Source organism: Trachypithecus francoisi, unplaced genomic scaffold (assembly GCF_009764315.1).
Source record: "Trachypithecus francoisi isolate TF-2019V2 unplaced genomic scaffold, Tfra_2.0 Lachesis_group0, whole genome shotgun sequence".
NCBI classification, from domain to species: domain Eukaryota; kingdom Metazoa; phylum Chordata; class Mammalia; order Primates; family Cercopithecidae; genus Trachypithecus; species Trachypithecus francoisi.
In genome coordinates, this window is record NW_022681453.1 from 3647875 (window position 1) to 3662761 (window position 14887).

At 40.4% G+C, this 14887-nt stretch overlaps 1 protein-coding gene across 9 annotated transcripts in view; it reads right to left on the reverse strand.

Annotated features, from left to right (window-relative positions):
- Window positions 1-3993: 3993 nt before the first annotated feature.
- Window positions 3994-14887, reverse strand: part of SCHIP1 (schwannomin interacting protein 1) — a 164544-nt gene continuing 153650 nt past the window's right edge. For 8 of the 9 annotated variants that reach the window (XM_033202940.1, XM_033202948.1, XM_033202960.1 and 5 more), the window contains 4 exons: window positions 13507-13704; window positions 12483-12606; window positions 9176-9269; window positions 3994-4641 (listed from right to left, as the gene is read on the reverse strand). In XM_033202940.1, coding sequence (XP_033058831.1) covers window positions 4590-4641; window positions 9176-9269; window positions 12483-12606; window positions 13507-13704 — 468 coding nt within the window. In that variant the 3' untranslated portion in view covers window positions 3994-4589. The remainder of the gene's footprint in view (window positions 4642-9175; window positions 9270-12482; window positions 12607-13506; window positions 13705-14887) is intronic. The other variant, XM_033202969.1, reaches the window with a different exon arrangement.

The window sequence follows — 14887 nt, forward strand, 5'->3', positions numbered from 1 at the left end:
CTCTCTCCATGCAGTGAGTCAGGAACCCAGATTTTTTCCATCTGGTGGCTCTGCAGCCCTCTAGGTTCTTGTGATTGTAGCTGGTACAAGGAGAAAGAGAATGGAGAGGGCAAACCCTTTCTTCCAAGCCTTGGCTAGAATTAAGGCACATCACATCCACTGACATTCCATTGGTAAAAATGTATCATGGGATCACATCTAGGGCCAAGGGGCAGAGGGCCGGGAATGTCTCTGTCTCTCTAGCCATTTCCCAATAACAATTCCAAAACTATAAACATGGTGGAAAGGTATGAATTTTAGCAGATCGGTAGCTGAAAGGGCTGTTTATCAGAGATGACAAATTCTGTGGAAGGAAATTTTTCAGATCTTAGATTAGATCTGAGGGTAACAGAGGGATTAAAAAAAAATCAACCAGTCATGGTGGATTAAACTTGAGAACAGTGAGATTAAATCTGAAGGAAAGTCAGTCCCAGGGGCTCATCCCTCGGCTAAGAAGAGAGGCATCATACATCAGAAGAGTAGAGTGACGTCAGTTAACAGAGGCGTCAAAAGGCAGAGTCCTAATGATTAGAGCTTCTCATTGGGCCAGTCTTCAAGGGAGGACTATCTGCTTGGTTCTGTGCTGGGGGCTACAGTTACAAGGGTGGCTGAAGTTTGCCTCTACCCTCAAAGAGGAAATAGAGAAAAATCTGTACTCAGGAGGTAGAGGAGAGCTTTTGGAGGCTAAAAGTGTGTGTGTGTGCACGCGTGTGTGTGTGACAGACAGAGAGAGAGAGAGGCTCTAGTTGAATCTTTGAAGATGAAAATGTGTTGGTGTGGTCAAATTTCATTGCAAGGAATCAAACTTCTCTGCAATTGCCCCTCCTGGTCTTCCCTACCTTAATTAGCTCTCCGTACTCTGAAGTATTTAAGCAGTACCAAGGAATGCTTAAAGAAAAAGTGAGGTAATCACAGAATAAAAGGTATAAAGAGATGTTAAGTACAAGCATAATTATTGGATCACTGTTTCTGGTGGCAGAAATCTGAAAAGATTCTTAATGTCCATCATTAAATGGAATGGCTGAATAAGGTATGTTCCACCAACACTGGGGATTACTACAAAGGTATTAACAAGAATGACTTTGGGCCGGTCATGGTGGCTTACGCCTGTAATCTCAGCACTTTGGGAGGCCGAGGTGGGCAGACTCCTACAGTCAGGAGTTCAAGACCAGCCTGGCTAACATGGTGAAACCCCGTCTCTACTAAAAATACAAAAATTAGCCGGGTGCGGTGATACACACCTGTAATCCCAGCCACTCAGGAGGTTGAGGGAGGAGAATTGCTTGAACCTGGGAGGTGGAGGTTGCACTAAGCTGAGATTGTGCCACTGCACTCCAGCCTAGGCAACACAGCGAGACTCTGGCTCAAAAAAAAAGAAAAAAAGAAAACAGTGACTTTGATCTATATGTCCTGACCTAGAAAGATGTCTATGTGATAAAGCAAGCTACAGAGATCCTACCTTTGTAAAGACAAATGGAAATACAAAACCCCATGCGTGTGTATCTGTATAAGCATAGAGAAATGTGTTAGAATGCATTCCAAGTTTTAGCACTGGTATTTGGAGGAGGGAGTGGGACTTGCAATTATTAACTTTTCCCTTAAGCATCACTGTTTTGTAAATTAATAATTAATAAACAGGAAACAAAACTACAAGGATGCTTAAATCTCAGAAACTGGTAAAATTCAGAATGTTCCCACCACCTGAGCTCTGATCATTTACTTTTTATTCAACATTTACTTATTCAGTATTTCCTGGGTGTCAGGTGCCTTCATAAACATTATTCAGTCTTTATAATAATCTGAGGAGATGGTATTTACAGGTGATGAGATAAGACACAGACAGCTTTAGGAACTTGCTCAGGGTCAAATCCGTGGGAAGATGGAGTCAGCATTTGTGGTCAGTCCCTTCTGGCCTCAGAGCCTGCACACTCTCATCTACACCTCACTGTCTAAAAATGGGGAAGAGAAGCAGAACTTGATTTTTGAGGTTGGTTAGTCTAGCATTCTAAGCCGGTAAAGGTCCTAGTTTACATGTGGAAGGATGATCTACAGCAGGTAAGAATCCTGTTGGATATAATCCCAGTCCTTGCTGACAAGCGTAAGCAAAATTACTGGAAAGACTCGATCTCAAAAGCATCCCCTTAGAGAGTGACATTTCAACCACGGGCAGAGAAGGCTGAAAGGAGCACCAGTAAATTGAATGTAATTCTCCTCTGAGTATCTCAGGGCATGGTGGGAAGAACAGTTGTACTATCAGCTAGGCTTTGACCCAGAGGTATTCTGAGAGGCCCTCTGTGGGTATAATCTCATTTTCTCTCTTTTCTTCTCCAGTTGGGAGCTTTTCGGTTATGATTATGGGCTTCACACAATTAGAAGAACTTAGAGGCCATGAATTTCTTTACAAAATGCATTTCTAGCCAGAGATTGCATGGCTTAAGACACAGAGAAAATGCATTTCTAAATTTTTACTGGAACTGGCAGTTCTGGCAAGGATTTTAAAATGTAAGTCTTTTGTGGTGGGCTGAGTTTTAGCCCCAGGGCTCCAGGTTGTGAGTGCCACCACAGGAGGTTCAGAAGGCCACACTACCTTCTCTTGCTTGGACACAGGCATTTTCCATAGCACTCTTTCCAGCTCTGCTCTCCCCACAGATTGCAAACTAATAGGAATATAATATTTTTTAATTAGAAAAAAACTAGATACTTAGAAACATGGTTTAACAAAGCTAAAGAAAATAAGAAAGTGGAAGGCAATGGTTCTCAACATGAGAATCTCCTGGAGACCTTTAAATGCCTCAGTGCCCAGGCTATACCACAGACCATTTAAGTCAGTCCATAGGGGCGGGACCCAGGCACCAGTGGTTTCTAAAGCTCTCCAGGTGGCTCCACTGTGCGGCTAGAGACAAGAGCCACTGGCTCACTGACCAACATTCTCACCCAGTAGAAGCAGCGACGACGGTCCAGCAGCTGTGCTTGGATTCACAGGGCTGGGATCACCCCAGGAGATCCCTGACAGCTGGTGTGGGAATTCAGGGCCCAGTTAGAGACCTTTGGGCAGCCTAGGGCCCCACTCTTAAGCTCAGTAGCGAGCAGCAACCTGTCCTCCTCAACAGCCAACTCACGAAAACCAAAATATATTTACGAACTGTGTTCTTTTTCTATTCTAAATGGAAATAACTTAAGGCCCATAAAAAATGACTAGTGTTACAATTTAAGATTACCTATTTTGCGAAACAGAAGGCTGTCTAGGAACATTGGCAAATCTTTTTAATTTCTTACAATACTTAGGATCTGAGTATTTTTGAGAAAGGAAAATGGAGACAGTTGTCTAAAGTTCTGTCTTCAGATTACATCATGGACCTTGGAGTGAAACCAGGTGGTCTGTGGGTGGTTCTGGAATGTTGAATTGTTCATCTTTGCTTTAGCTTATGGTTCCCTAATCACTACATGAATATTAGCTAATTAAATCTATTTTCTGAAACTCTCCACTTATTAAGAAACAGTCTGTAACTGCTTTAGACTTCGTTCGAATCTTCTTTCATGAGACCAACAGAATGGTTAAAAATTTGAAAATAGCAACAACGGGCCTTGGCGAAAGAGTAAATGCAAGCATCATTCGTTCACGTGGTGAATTTAGTAAAGGGAGTTTGATACAATCATAGTGCCCTAACAAGACCAGCAGCTATTAAATACTAATGTGCTACAATTCCAGATGGATCACTTAAGCAGTAACAGAAATGCAGGCTCTGATGCTACTGACCTTTGGTGTTCTTTGGATCACTCCCTCACACACACATACTCACAGACACGCACTCACACTCATAATTTTCTGGGCAATTTGCCACCTTGTGTGTCCTCTAGAGCAATTAGTTTTTTCACTGACAAAAGTTTCCTGGTGGGGAATTTAGTTGGAGAGGGGTTAAGCCAGTATAAGGCTTGCTAGTGAGCAAAAGGACATATCATATGAAACAAAGTTTTAATTTTTATTTTACATATTTATACATAAAACTTTCAAGGAACCCTCTGAATCCAACAGAATGTTAATAGCACATCTAAAAAGGAACTTCAGGTAGTCAACATTCACAAAATGTTGAAAACTGAGTAAAATATACATATTACGGAGAGCTACAACTTTACTACGAGGCAGGCATGTATTTGTTGACTTGTATAGCACCGTCATTTACAGTTCTTCTTTAAAACTACAGTGAAGAATGAAAAGTAGTCAATGGGAAAATACTGTTCCAACTTAAAATCTCTAAACAAATAAAAATAAAGTTAAAACTACTCTCTTTTATTAACCGTGATTTGTGGTGGTGTCAGTACTGTACATTTTTTGTAACAATATTTTATTAAAATGCCTGATATTAAGTGGCACAGGTAAAAAATTAAAATAAATTAAGAAGCAAAGGCCAATCACTGGACATTAAGCTTCAGACATTATCAATGACTAACACTGATATTTGTTTGTTTCTGCACCACCTTTAGCAACAGCATTTTTACAACCACAGAAGCAAAATAAATTCTAGCTTGTTCTCTGGTTGAATGGCTTCTTTTCACTTTGCAGGCATTTTCTCTGCCATGTGCTTCTGCTGACTTTCAGCATGTCTGTAAAATAATTAATACAATTACTTAGCATTATGTAGAAAGATCCAAACTGCTTTTCAATCAATAGCTACAGCATCCTGCAAACTGAAGTTCAGAGTTACTGACAGTGAAATACATGAGAATCAAGAAAAAGTACGTTATTCAAACTCTTTGAACTCTGATTTGAACTCTTTTATTTTTACATTTTGTGTATGATTCCTTTTATTTAGTAAGCCACTGGATGAACCTGAGACTTATAGACATTACTACTTTTAAGAAGAAAAGTTATGTTTGAAAATGAAAAGAAATAAACATGTGGGATACTTTTATCAACAAATATTAAATATGTGTCTTCCATGGGCCTCGATACTGGGGATTTGATGGTAAGCAGGACAATGAGGTCTTTGTTCTCATGGGGAATATGTTCCAGTGGAGAGAGACAGGAAAGGAATAAATAGCAAACAAGGAAGTAACAGATGGAAATAAGCATGAAGCCAAAAGTCGAAACAAGGTGTTCTGATGAGAGTAACTGAGTGACTACTTATATCTAAGGACACATGCAGACACAGACCTAGATATTAACTAAGACTCCTGACAGAAACCTGGAGCCAAAAATCTAATTCACTCCTGCAAAAGCCAACGTCTAACAAATGGCAGGTCTTCATGGATGTAAAGATATTCCATGTTTGCATATTTTTTCCCCCAATTAATCCTAAGGGCATGGTCTTGGCAGTGAGGATAGGGTGAGTCTTCTTACTTATCAAGCTCTATTACGGGCCAGGTCTGGTGGCTCACGCCTGTAATTCCAGCACCCTGGGAGGTGAGGCTGGTGGATCACGCGAGGTCAGGAGTTTGAGACCAGCCTGACCAACATGGTAAAACCCTGTCTTTACTGAAAATACAAAAATTAGCTGGGCATGGTGGTGTGTGCCTGTAATCCCAGCTATTCAGGAGGCTGAGGCAGGAAAATTGCTTGAACCCGGGAGGCCGTGGTTCCAGTGAGCTGAGACCACGCCATTGCACTCCAGCCTGGGTGACAACAGTGAAACTCCATCTCAAAAAACAAACAAACAAACAAAACCAAAACAAGCTTTATTATGACCTGTGAACCCAAAAATAGGCTAGTGAAGCAGCTAGACAGTGGGGCAGAGGGGGAGGAGTGTGACCAAGCTGTTTACATCACTTGAATGGTCATTTCTCAGAGAACGATGGGGTTTAAAGGCTGCAAAGACAATGGTTTTAAAGGACAATTTTAGGAAATGATAAATTTGGCAAGAGAAAAACATCCAGGGCTGTGGATTTCAGCTATAATCAAAGGTTTAGGCATAGTTTGTGTGCTGCCTGGACGTCAGTAGTCAGTGATGTCAAGTTGAACTCACTGGTTTTATGCAGAGGGTGTCATATCAGGGAAGACAAACTATAAATACTTTCAGAAACAGGGGAGTGACAAGAGTGTCCTTGCCACACTCAGCAGCCCATCAGTAAATGGCACTATTCAACTAACATTAAAGGTACCCAGGAAAAAGTACCTTATCAATAGCTTTCCATTCCTTAAAAAATCTGTCCCCTTTAGCAGAACATCTCATGGCCCTGTTGATGTGTAACGAGAATCAAACATTTTCATAACTAACTCATATGCCTCATTTAAGCAAATCCAGATCAAGATATTTTGATGCCTAGTGAACTTGATTCCACTGTAGCTAATTACATTACAGTTCTCACAGCAATTTTAAAATATACTACTCTGTACATGTACATGCACACACACACTCCTATGCACATGCACACACATACATCAAAATGTTTTCCAAGAAGGAAAGCAGAACAGATGGCACACAACTTCAGAAAATATTGAAAGTTGGGTAATTTTTTGAGACATAAATAAAATAGTGAATTTCATTAAAATTTTAAACAAAGGAGGGAAAGAGTTTCAGTCCATAAAACTAAAAGGTTCTTATCAGCAAGTTATATAAGAGTCACTATTAGGATTTGTTTCACTGAAGCCCCACCAGAACTCTTTCTTTTTTTTTAAATCAACAATTGCTATTGAGGGCTTACTATGTGCCCAGCAGGCCCTGTGCTAGGCTCTGGGGACACAGTAATGAATGAAAATGACCTCACCTCTGTTTTCAGGGAATTCATAGTCAGGTGGGGAGAGACAGCAGACAAAGGAAACACAGTGTCATAAGGCTCCACATGACAGAGATGAGATGCTGTTAGGAACACTGAGGAGAAGGTCTTAACACAGTCTTATGATCAAAAGCAGGTCGTATAATTGCTGGTGTTGTTTTGTAGACACACCACATGGCTGTTCATGTGCTGGAAACATGCCAGCATGGAATGACCCTGACACGCCAGGGTCAACTCCCCTGGGAATAGTCCTGATTTACATGGAGGTGTAATAAGTTTAATGCACTGACAATCCACACGAGAGGAGAATGAATGCTAAAGAGCCAAGTGTTTGGAGGTCAGGGAGGGCTTCTCCAAAGAAGCATCATCTAAACCTGTGGTTCTCAAATTTGGCTGTGCATGAGAATTATCTAGGAGCCTTAAAAAAATTCTCATGCCCAGGTTAGCCCACAAGAATAATTAAATAGGAATATCTGGGGTAGGATCCAGGCGTCACTATTTTATAAGCCTCTCCACATGGTTGTGTTGTGCAACCCAAATTGAGAACTACTGATGAATGGACATCTGGAATAGTAGGAGTTGTACAGGTAAAGGGAAGAGGTGGACCACATGTCTCAGCAGTCCCCACAGCTACCCCCTCCGCCTTCTGAGATCTGGCTGCAGGACTCTGGGGCTGCTGCCTTTAGGGATGTTTAAGTATCCTCAGGTCCCTCCAATGAGGAAAGTTACTTTTCTGCAGCCAAGAGCAGATGTAGAAGCTTCTTCTCACCAAGAGAAAGGCTAGGCAAGGACATCATGTCCCTGGGGCCCATGGTAGGACTACCCCAATTCAAAGGATGCCACCAACATCTTTAAATTAGTGACTCCTTTCCTTTTAACTCCATGGTTTTGCCTGCCCTGTTTCCGATGGTCACACCATCTGAAAGTTAATAAAACATACACTGCAAACCTAAGTATTAGCCTAACACTTAGAGAGAAGAGGCGGGGCCTCTCACCATCCTCCTTGCCAAAAAGAAATGCCAATACTATTTTGAGAGACAGAGAAAAGATCTCTGCTGTCACAGGTAAATCATAGTTTACAAGAGTTTATATGTTTTTCAAAAAAAAATGTAGGTCCTGATTGTATATTTTACCATTGATTTCCCATAATCTTAACACCTGCGTGCAAACTTCTTGAACTAACAAAAAAGGGATGTTTTATAATTGCTGGCGGTGTAGTGCCTGAATACATCTTTAGACGGCAATAATATTATTTGAGTGTTATTGTGATATTTCAGATGCAGGCAAATATGTTCAAAGAGTATGAGAAGGCTTACTATTTCGTTTTGTTTTTGGCTAGGGATAGGGCAATATAATATGTAAAACATACAAAACAGTGCTGCCCGTAACTCTTAAAAAAGAAAGCTTAAACATATTTTTCCAGCATTTTGCCACTAAAACTATTTTTTATATCATTGCATCATTAGACGATTATTTTACGCAGCATTACACATTGAGATGAGGTCCTGTGGTAGGTGCTGGGAGCATTATTATCACTACATATGTTTTCAAGTTTCTCTGGGATTGTTGTAGATCATGTGGTTAACTCCTTACATCATTGTGACAAGAGGTATTCCTTCTTTGGAGAGCCTTCTACTCTCTAAATACTATTTCTGGGATTAATAGCAATTACTGTCTCTTGGTTTAAAGATTCCATATGGACCGTCTCAGAAAAGACGCCATAGTAAATATGTGCTCATAGGAATGTTTACAGCATTCCATGTACTTTATATGCTTACAGTGATATGCTTTACTGCAAGGAAATCTGCAAAATGCAAAATTTTGACCAGCATTAGCCTAGTTTCCTTGTCCCCTAGGAAGGGAAGCATTCTTTTTACCTCTTTAAAAAGAGGAAGTTGGAGCAAAGCCCAGCTAAAAACTCAAGTCCTGGAGTTTCCCTACGGTGAGAACCATCTGGTGGCACTGTGGCTGCAGAGAGATGCCAGTGTCCCTGCCTTCTGGACATGGCAGAGGCGATCAAGAACTGGATCATATAAGAGCTTGTGCTTTGGAGAACTCATCACATGGCTACTTGTGCTGGAAACATGCCAGCATGACATGGCTTATGCCCAGCTTCCCAGGGGACAGTCCTTCAAGGTCAAGTCCTCCAAGACCAGAACTACTGACCTGATTTAGGTGGAGATTTGAGAAGTAATGCACTGACAATTCATCACAAGTGGGGGATGGTTGCTAACAAGCATGCATTTGGTAGGGACAATGGAATTCTGCTTCTCCTCCATCTGAACAGCTGGCACCAGCAAAGGCAAGGTGAGTTATTCATGGAAGTAGAGGAAGAAGTTCTCTAGAGCTAGTTTTTGCCTAATGTTTAGATTTCAGACCACCCTGGGCTTCTTTTCTTCTTTGGCAAGAGTGAAGCCACACTGACCTGGTCAAGTCTTCGATGTCCACCAGCATGGCATCCTGCTCTGTGTGCAGCTCATCTCGGATGAGAAGCAGCTGGACCAACTCTTCATTCAAGCCTGTGGCAAATAAAAGAGCATTTAAAAACAGATAAAACTGCCTCCAAGTCAGAATGTGTAACTATTTACAAACTAGTATACACACAAACAGCTACACATAATAGGAAAGATATTTTTGTAAAAGGTTAGACTTCTTATGTTGCAGAAACATGTCTAATTTGCATAATTATAGAGGTGTGGGAAGAAAAGGAGTCAAGTAGGAACTATTTCCAATTGCCTTCATATTAAGGTGGGAAAATAAATGTTAGCTGTTAGGAGACTAGCTTGTTAGAAAAAGCAGGTTTTGTTTTGAAGAAATGTGAACAACAAAGCCTGGAGCACATTAAGTTTTCCATCCTTCAGCTTCAGGATGCTCCCCTCACACTGACAGTCAGGAGGGCCTCGAGGCCTGACTACTACATCAGATGCCGGCTAAAAGGAAGATATGCCAGGCGTGCTCAAAGCCTTCTCACGGCCCTAGGATAGGAGAAGCCCTAGGTGCAGGTTGTTTTAGGAGAAAGTATTATCTGAAGATATTGGAAAGTCAGATTTGTAATATAGTTAGATATGCAAGACCTGAAGAAATAACCCCTGAAATTTCTAAACAACAGGGTGCCAAGGAAAATATTACTTAAGACTTTTTCTTTCTTTCTTTCTTTTTCTTTCTTTCTTTTCTTTTTCTTTCTTTCTTCTTTCTTCTTTCTTTCTTTCTTTCTTTCTTTCTTTCTTTCTTTCTTTCTTTCTTTCTTTTCTTTCTTTCTTTTCCTTTCTCTCTCTCTCTTTCTTTCCCTCCCTCCCTCCCTCCCTTCCTTCCTTCGTTCTCTTTCCCTCCTCTCTTCTCTCTCTCTCTTTCTCTCTTTCTTTCTGTTTGAAACGGAGTCTCACTCTGCCGCCTAGGCTGGAGTGCAGTGGCACGATCTCGGCTCATTGCAACCTCCACCTCTCTCTCTTTCCTCCCTTCCTTCCTTCCTTCCTTCCTTCCTTCCTTCCTTCTTTCCTTCCTTCCTTCAAAGACAGGGTTTTGGCTTGCTAGCCAGGATGGTCTTGATCTCCTGACCTCGTGATCTGCCCGCCTCAGTCTCCCAAAGTGCTGGGATTACAGGTGTGAACCATTGCACTCGGGCCCAAAATATTTCTAATCTTTCTGAAATCAGTGCACTGGGTTAATTGGACTCCTGCCACTGAAAAACATGAACAAGCAAAAGCTCTCTCTTGCTTTTTCCCTCAGAGAAGCTAAGCATTACAGCTGCAGGTCCCAGACACATGGAAGACAGTACCCATCTAGCAAGAGCTCTAGGCAGGGAAACAAAAGATAGAATGGGGGTGATCAGACAGGTCCCCCTTGGAAATGCTTTTAGATATCCTGACTTCAAATGATGCATTCATCTGCCTTTAGGTCAAACTAGTTTCCAATTTTAAAAGGAGCGCCAACAAAACAAAAAAAAAAAAAAAAAAAAAAATCACACAAAGAGGTCTAAAATTCCATCTGTTCCTGAAAAGGACTAGATGGCAATTTTAGTGTTTAAAAGTCTAAGAAAGATGTTTTAGTGGTAAAACATCAGAAAGCGTTTTCAGTACTTGAAAGAATAACAACTCTAGTAATTAATTTTCAACTAAAATTAAAATGTAGTTGTAGAATTTTTAAAAAATCCTGTGAATCTATGGTTTCTTAATCAAAATGTTTGACTCTTTCTCTTAATTTTAGAACAATATTCCATGTGTTAACTTGGCACTGAATATATCCAATTTTTTATTTGGATCTTGTGGAAAAATTTCATTTTTTCCAGTGTACACTTGGGTAGCCTTTTATACTATCACTTAGTAGAGTGTCTACATATCTGAACCCTTAATGCATAGAATTTTTTTTCCAATATGAAGTTTTAAGCTTTTTATTATGGAAAATTTTCAAACTGTTACAAAAGCAGAGAAAATGGTTTAATGAATTTCCATGTATCTAACTAGCTTTAACAATTTTGAACTCATGGCCAAGCTTGGATCATTTCTCCGACTTCTACTGGATTATTTGAAAGCAAATTCCAACTATCACATTATTTTATCTGTAAATGCTTTAGTATGTATGTCTAAAAGACAGGGGCTTTTCTTTTCTTTTCTTTTTTAGAGATGGAGTCTCGCTGTGTCACCCAGGCTGGAGTGCAGTGGCGCAATCTCGGCTCACTGCAAGCTCCACCTCCTAGGTTCATGCCATTCTCCTGCCTCAGCCTCCTGAGTAGGTGGGACTACAGACGTCCGCCACCATGCCTGGCTAATTTTTTGTATTTTTAATAGAGATGGGGTTTCACCGTGTTAGCCAGGATGGTCTCGATCTCCTGACCTCATGATCCGCACCGTGCCTGATCGGCTTTTCTTTTTTAAATTCACATAACTGCAACACCTTTATCACACCTAAAATAAATCAATCTTTACTAAAACATTCAGTTAGTATTCAAATTTCCCTGTTTGGCTCATAAATGCTCTTTTCTTTTTATAGTTGGTTTATCTGAATGCATTTGGTTGGCATATCTCTTGAATTTCTTTTAATCTGTAATATCATATAATTATACAGACTCATTCCTCCCTGGGGCTGAAGAGATTGTGAATTTATCTGGCTTAACCAAACTGCCTAAGTGAGAATGTTCTCTCTTTCATCAGATCAAGCAAACTGCCTATTCTCTGCATTACCAATCACCTTGAGTGAGCACCACTCACCATTCCCTGTGGCCACTTCTGTTAAAGGTCTTTCTTTATTCTGGGGAGAAAAGTCCGTGTTTTGTCACCCTGTAATTTTCACATATTGGTTCCACACACTTCTACTTCTGGAGTCCCAGGAAATGTGTCTAATTTAATTTTATTGATGATGATGATACCTATGATGAATGTGTATACAACTAAAGTAGAAAGTATACTTGTACAGCAAATGACTTGTAACTACTGAATTGTGTTCCAGAAACAGGTGTTGTAAGTCAGGTACATGCACTGTGCTAGGAGTTGGGGATTTAAAATAAATAAAAGGGACCTGTAACTATTGTGAAACTTTAAAAATTCTTAAAGCTTCTAAACATTTTACAGCTAAAACAAATAACAACAACAAAAAAGAGCCTTGCAATTCTCTTATTTTCGTTGCAATCACACAGGAACCCAATGAAATGTTGTATGAAAAAACTGGACCAAGGAAGTAGCACTGTTCCATGATGTTTTACATTGAATATCCTATTTTCAAGCATATCTTACACTTACTTTCTATCTGGGAATGGAGATCATTGACTATCACTTGTAGCTGCCCAATAGTCATGTCTCTCAGGTCGGTGGGTTTTAAACTTCTTTTCATCAAGCATTCACTTATATGAGGCATGTGTGGCAGCTGAAGATACAAAGGGGAAGAAATGGAGGAGTGAATACAGCCACAAACACACTGAACGTAAGACCCAGTTTTCTCTTAAAAGACTCACTCATCCACCCACTGCAATCCAGTGATTAAAAGCTTTCCCAGGCTGTGTCTTTCCCAGTGTGGGGCCCTACATCCACACTACATTACCTAATATGCAATTGGCATCAAAGCACAACACTCCCAGCATCAAAAGCTTTTTGACCGGTTGTGAGTCAATGTTATAGCCACAAATGAATTACCAAGGAATATCAATAATATCGATGACATGGAAAAAATTAGTATCAGCTACTATTTAATAATTTATACCATGCTACAAGTACTGTGCTATGTGCTTTGAATACTTTATCTCACTGAATCCTCACAATCATACTCTGACACGGGCATTATCATCCCCATTTTATAGATGAGAAAACTGAGACTTAAGTAACTTGCTTAGAACTTCGTAACAGGTCAATGGCAGAGCTAGGCTTAAACTCCAAAGTCCAGGACTCCTGTTCACTATGCTATATTGTTTTCATTGAAACATGAGAATAAGAATTATAGCAATACTAAGTTTGCCAGGACCAGTAGGTTCTTAGACTGAGATTGCTTTAAAGGAATTTAAATATTCCCATGACAGCTAATATTGTTCCTAAGAAACAGTAGGTATCAATCAAGAGCAAACTTTACTTTCGTGAAATCTATTGCTTATGTATTTTTCAGTGCTACAGTAGGAAGGAAAAAGAAACAAACTTAATCATTTCTCAGTGACAAGACTTTTTACAAACTGCCTTAGAGAAATCCAAGTTTGCATAATTCTGGGAAAGGACTGGGACAGTGTCAACCATTTCTGGCCCCCAAACTCTTTCTTGCATTTCAGCTTTTGCTGCTTACAAGATCAGCGACGGGAGACTTTTTCCTGTTCTGTTTCTCCACTTCTACTTGCATTTTGGCCATTGGTTTGGCCATGGCAAGGGCCATTTTGGCTTCAGCTTGCAATTTCTTTTGCCTTGTAAGGAAGTCCATGTCATCCAAAGATTCAGACTCCTCTTCAGTAGTGTCTCTATCAGAATAGGAAGAACTCTGTTTGCTCTGTAAAGGGAAAAAGAGCAGCCTGAGCCTTCCATGCATGCCAGCTAGCATCCACTTAGAGTTGGGCTAAAATACCCTCTGAGCCTTCTCCCAGAGCAGCTCAGAGTTTCCTCCATCAATGTGACTTGCTGCTTGAGTTGATAAATCTCAAGTAACATAAAAAGGGTCTAGTTTAAAATAGATTTTAGCATAAACAGAAAGACCAGTATAGTTAATAATGGGAAATATATTTGTAACAACCTTGAAATATGTCTTTGATTCATGGTCTCAAAACTTTCCTGAAGTGACCAGACATAAGAAAATATTGACTCAGAGCCAAGGCCCTACGTAGGTTCTTTGAGTGGACAGGATCTCAGGTATCCAATGATGTTCTGATGTCGCATTGCACTCAATGACAACAGTTTCCTCTTTGTTGGTCTTTGGTGAAAAAGGCTATAGACAGACCTCACAGAGAGGAAATAATACCAGCAACAGGCACCCAAGATTATTCAGTCAACTTCTGTAAGGTGAAGGAAAGACATGAGCTCATATTTCTAAGCCCAATAGGGAAGAACTGGATTTAGCTTATTTTCTCTTTATAATTTTTAGAGCATATCTAATTTCTCTCTCTTTCTGATATGGTTTGGCTGTGTACTCACCCAAATCTCATCCTGAATTGTAACTCCCACAATTCCCATGTGTCATGGTAGGAACCCAGTGGGAGGTAATTGAATTATAGGGGTGAGTCTTTCCTGCACTGTTCTTATGATAGTGAATGAGTCTCACCAGATCCGATGGTTTTAAAAATGTAACATGTGACTTGCTCCTCCTTGCCTTCTGCCATGATTGCAAGGCCTCATTAGCCATGTGGAACTGGCTAAGTCCATTAAACCTCTTTCTTTTGTAAATTGCCCAGTCTCCGATATGTCTTTATCAGCAACATGAAAATGAACTACACCCTCTCTCTCGTTAGAGACAGGATCTCACTATGCTGCCCAGGCTGGAGTGCAGTGGTGTCATCATAGCTCACTGCAGCCTTGAACTCCTGGCTCAGGTGATCCTCCCGCCTCAGCCTCCTGAGTAGCTGGGACTATAGGCACCATGATCAGCTAATGTTTGTATCTTTTATAGAGACAGGGTTTTGCCATGTTGCCCAGGCTGGTGATTTCCGTAATGGTTTAATATGAAAATAGTTATTAGCTTT